Genomic DNA, 3,767 nt, shown 5'->3' on the forward strand with positions numbered 1-3,767 from the left:
TGGTGTGCTAAAGTATCAAGGTAGGTTGAGCATACCTAGGGTGGATGGTCTCCAAGAGAAGATCATGAAGTGATCTCATACCTCCAGATATTCCATTCATCCGGGCTCCACAAAGATATGTACCAAAATTTGAGAGAAATGTATTGGTGGGAATGTATAAAGAAGGGCATTGTTGAGTTTGTTGCCTAGTTCCCCAATTGCCAACAAGTAAAAGTAGAACACCAAAGACTGGGAGGTTTGGCTCAGACTATAGAACTTCCAGAATGAAAGTGGGATATGATTAATATGGACTTCATCATAGACTTGCCAAGATCTCGCAGAAAACATAATTCTATTTGGGTAATTGTCAATAAAATGACAAAATCAGCCCACTTTTTACTGGTAAAGACTACAGATTTGGCCGAGGATTATGCTAAAATGTACCTTCAAGAAGTGGTAAGACTTCACGGAGTTATGGTTTCCAAAATAGAGTATCACAATTTACTGCACAATTCTGGAAATCTTTCTAGAAAGGTTTGGCTTCAAAGGTGAACTTAAGCATCCAGACTTTGGAAGACATGTTGAGAGCTTGTGTGATTGACTTCAAAGAGAATTGGGATGATCAGGTACCTCTCATTGAGTTTGCTTACAACAGCAATTACCATTCAAGCATCTACATGGCTCCATATAAAGCTCTTTGTGGGAGAAAATGCAGATCTCCTATTGGGTGGTTCAAAGTTGGTGAAGCAGGGTTGATAGGACCAGATCTAGTTCACGAGAAGGTGAAGGTGATTCAAGAAATATTGAAAACAGCAAAGAATCGTCAAAAGTCCTACACAGATGTTAGAAGAAGTCCTCTGGAGTTTGAGGTGGATGATTAGGTATATCTGATAGTTCGACCCATGAAGAGTGTTGTGTGGTTTGGTAAGAATCCCCATTATATTGGTCCTTACAGAATCTCCAAGAGAGTTGGCAATGTACCTTATGAGTTGCAGTTACCCCAACAGTTAGCAGCGATTCATCCAGTATTCCATATTTCTAAGTTGAAAAAGTGATTGGGTGATCCATCATTGATTATACTGATACGCTCAAATTTACTTCTCGAAACAAAGTAAAAGAAGTCGCATCAAGTAAATAACCCAATTAGTGAGGTTGGGATCGTTCCCACGAGGAAAATAGTTCAGACTTAACTGTACTCTATTATTAATTTTATTTAGTCAATTATTTCCCGAAAACAAATAACTAAAGGGGGGTTTTATTAATGAAAGAAAGTAGCTAAATTAAAGTAAACAAGTGAAAGGTTCAAGTATTGGAGTTTAATCAAGTAATAAGAGTGACTGGGGTGTAAGTGTTCCCCACAGGCTCCTAACTCGGTAATTATAGCTATAACAATCCTTTCCTAGTATCTTGCAGGCAAAGTAATAAGTTAGGTATCTCTGAATCCTTGGTCCGGCATCTAGAGAATTTCACTCCGCACCTTGGTCCGGCTACGTGTGTTGCTTGTTTTACTAAACCTTATCTTTACCTCATATTAAGCATCATATTCGATATTTGACTAAGTTGTTACTTCGTACCAACCGACACTAGCCTATTAGATAGTATACACTAAATCTATGTTGATAATTCTTTTCCTATTATCTACCTTCTTGGTCCGGCAAGTAGCAATAAGGAGAGTTCTAACGTGTTCCATCCGTTAAAAAGACTTCTAAGCGAAAGAATTATCAATACATGCAAGACACTATTCTACAATCGTTATTTTAGATAGATTTTACCTTGTCATTTATTCATGGTTCACACAATCCTAGTTATGGACTTTAGTTACCCATTCTAATAATTACACAATTCGTAATAATAATGTAATAATTTATGTACTAACTTTGATTAGAATGAAAAAAATCTAGAAATTTACTCGAATAAATCACAAAAGACAAATAATTGATTCCGAAAAAGTAATATCAAATTCAAAAATCAAAAGTTCAATACTAAGACAATAAAACTTAAAATTATCCAAGAGTCTCACCCCAAAAATGATGTTTTTTGAACTATTTATAAGAAACAAAACCTAATAAAAGAGGGCAATCTATTTAAGTAAAAATCTGCCCAAAACGCGTCTTAGTCGACAACCGTCATGGTCTTCCGTCGCTCCATAGTTAGCTCTTTTTCTGCTTCTTTTCTTCATCAACTCTCTGTTACCCTCGACAGACAGGTGTGACGTACCGTTGCAAGCACGACAGTCCGTCGAGGGGTTTTGTTCCATGACACTTAGAATCTTCTGAAGTTGGATAGTGAACTACTCTCTGTTAGCATTGACGAATGTGCAGAATGGACCGTCGTGGCTATGACAGTCCGTCGTGAGCTTCTGTAGTCCCACACTTGGTCAGAATTTCCTAACTTCCTTTAGCAGCCATTATCTTCTCACAACGGTTGACCCTTACAGACCGCCACAGTCACGACGGACTATCGTGGGGTCCGTAGGTGGTCACTTCTGCAATTTCAAATCAAAATCTTTGCGTTCTCATTTGGACAGATTTCCTTGAAATAAATATAAAACTACATCAAAAATCAATACAAAAAGGCTTTAGACACACACTAAAATTAAGAAAAAGTCATTGAAAGTACCGTGAAACCGCGGTACATCAATACCCTCAACTTAAATTCGTTGTTTGTCCTCAAGCGACGCACTATGACTCACTACAAAATCTTTGTACAAGAGTATCCGTAGCAATCATTTGGCTATCAATCCTGATTATTCTCAGTATGGTCATGCATGCTATCACTACGAGGCTTGAATTATGTGGAACAGACCATGACACAGACTCACCACAAACTGACATCTATCCTCTTCGATCTCTCACCTAGGTGTTAAGTTTTCCTATATTGCAACTACTGTCCTCACTTCAAAATAACATCCTCATTTTTCACATAATTATTACAGTTTGAGTATAAGGATTACTTTTCACCACTCGCTCTCAAAACAACTTCACAACTCATTTACACATATTGCCATAGGCTTGCCCTTATTTTCACTGCTTTAAGTTCACCATATTAACTCTTCAGATCACGATAGAACCTTCTTCGCTTGTAACATAGGCTTAAGCTAAGGTATGGTATGTTTATGTATATTTTAGTGACTTGTTGCCTCCTTGACATATCGGCTAAGTTTCCTACCTTTTTGTCGTTTTATTTCGCCATGTTTCTCAATTTTCTTTCACCTTGATATTCTCCCTTTCTTCAACTTATGTATAAGTGACTCTTCTCTTTTCTTGTGTTTATTTTGTTTTTACTCTTGAGTTAATGTTGTTTTGTTCTTTCTTCCTCTTTATTCTTTCAACCCCACTTTCAAGAGTATTCCTCATAATAGCCATACTCAACTGAGGCTTTGCCATGATTCAAGGTTCACAATACCCAAGATTAGTTCAGGGCCACGACAAGGTTGTTTACTACATTATCCACCTTCAACTTATGCTTTTGGCATAAGATGATGTTCACATGTCCAAGGAGGGACCAGGACCAACACATTGTTCCTAGAAAAGATCAGATGGGGTGAAGAAGAAATATCTATTTTAAGCTCAAACTATTTTGATCAATAAAGTATAATTTCATTTGGGTTTTTTGTTATTTTAGGCTAAAGATTGACTATTTCGAACAAGGGTCTATGATCCTTTCCTAATTGTCTATTACGACTTACTTTTAGCAAGACTAACCAGGCAAGTTCTAGCTCAGTACCAATGGTGGAATATTCAACTTTTCCTCACTCTCACTTGACATCTCATTACACTACCAGATTA

The 3,767-nt window shown here is 37.2% G+C and overlaps 1 protein-coding gene across 1 annotated transcript; it reads left to right on the forward strand.

Annotated features, from left to right (window-relative positions):
• Positions 1-354: 354 nt before the first annotated feature.
• LOC138348806 (uncharacterized) lies at positions 355-860 on the forward strand. Its single transcript, XM_069298385.1, has 2 exons — positions 355-435; positions 510-860. Exons 1-2 carry the CDS (start codon positions 355-357, stop codon positions 858-860), a joined length of 432 nt encoding a protein of 143 aa, XP_069154486.1.
• The last annotated feature ends 2,907 nt before the right edge of the window (positions 861-3,767 follow it).

This window comes from Solanum lycopersicum, chromosome 5 (assembly GCF_036512215.1).
Source record: "Solanum lycopersicum chromosome 5, SLM_r2.1".
Lineage (NCBI taxonomy): Eukaryota > Viridiplantae > Streptophyta > Magnoliopsida > Solanales > Solanaceae > Solanum > Solanum lycopersicum.

Excerpts from the sequence above, each read along its gene's own strand:
- LOC138348806 (XM_069298385.1), top strand. The coding sequence starts at position 355 with ATGACAAAATCAGCCCACTTTTTACTGGTAAAGACTACAGATTTGGCC. Across the intron at positions 436-509 it reads AAATGTACCTTCAAGAAGTG|AAAGGTTTGGCTTCAAAGGT; the intron begins GTAAGACTTCAC and ends AAATCTTTCTAG.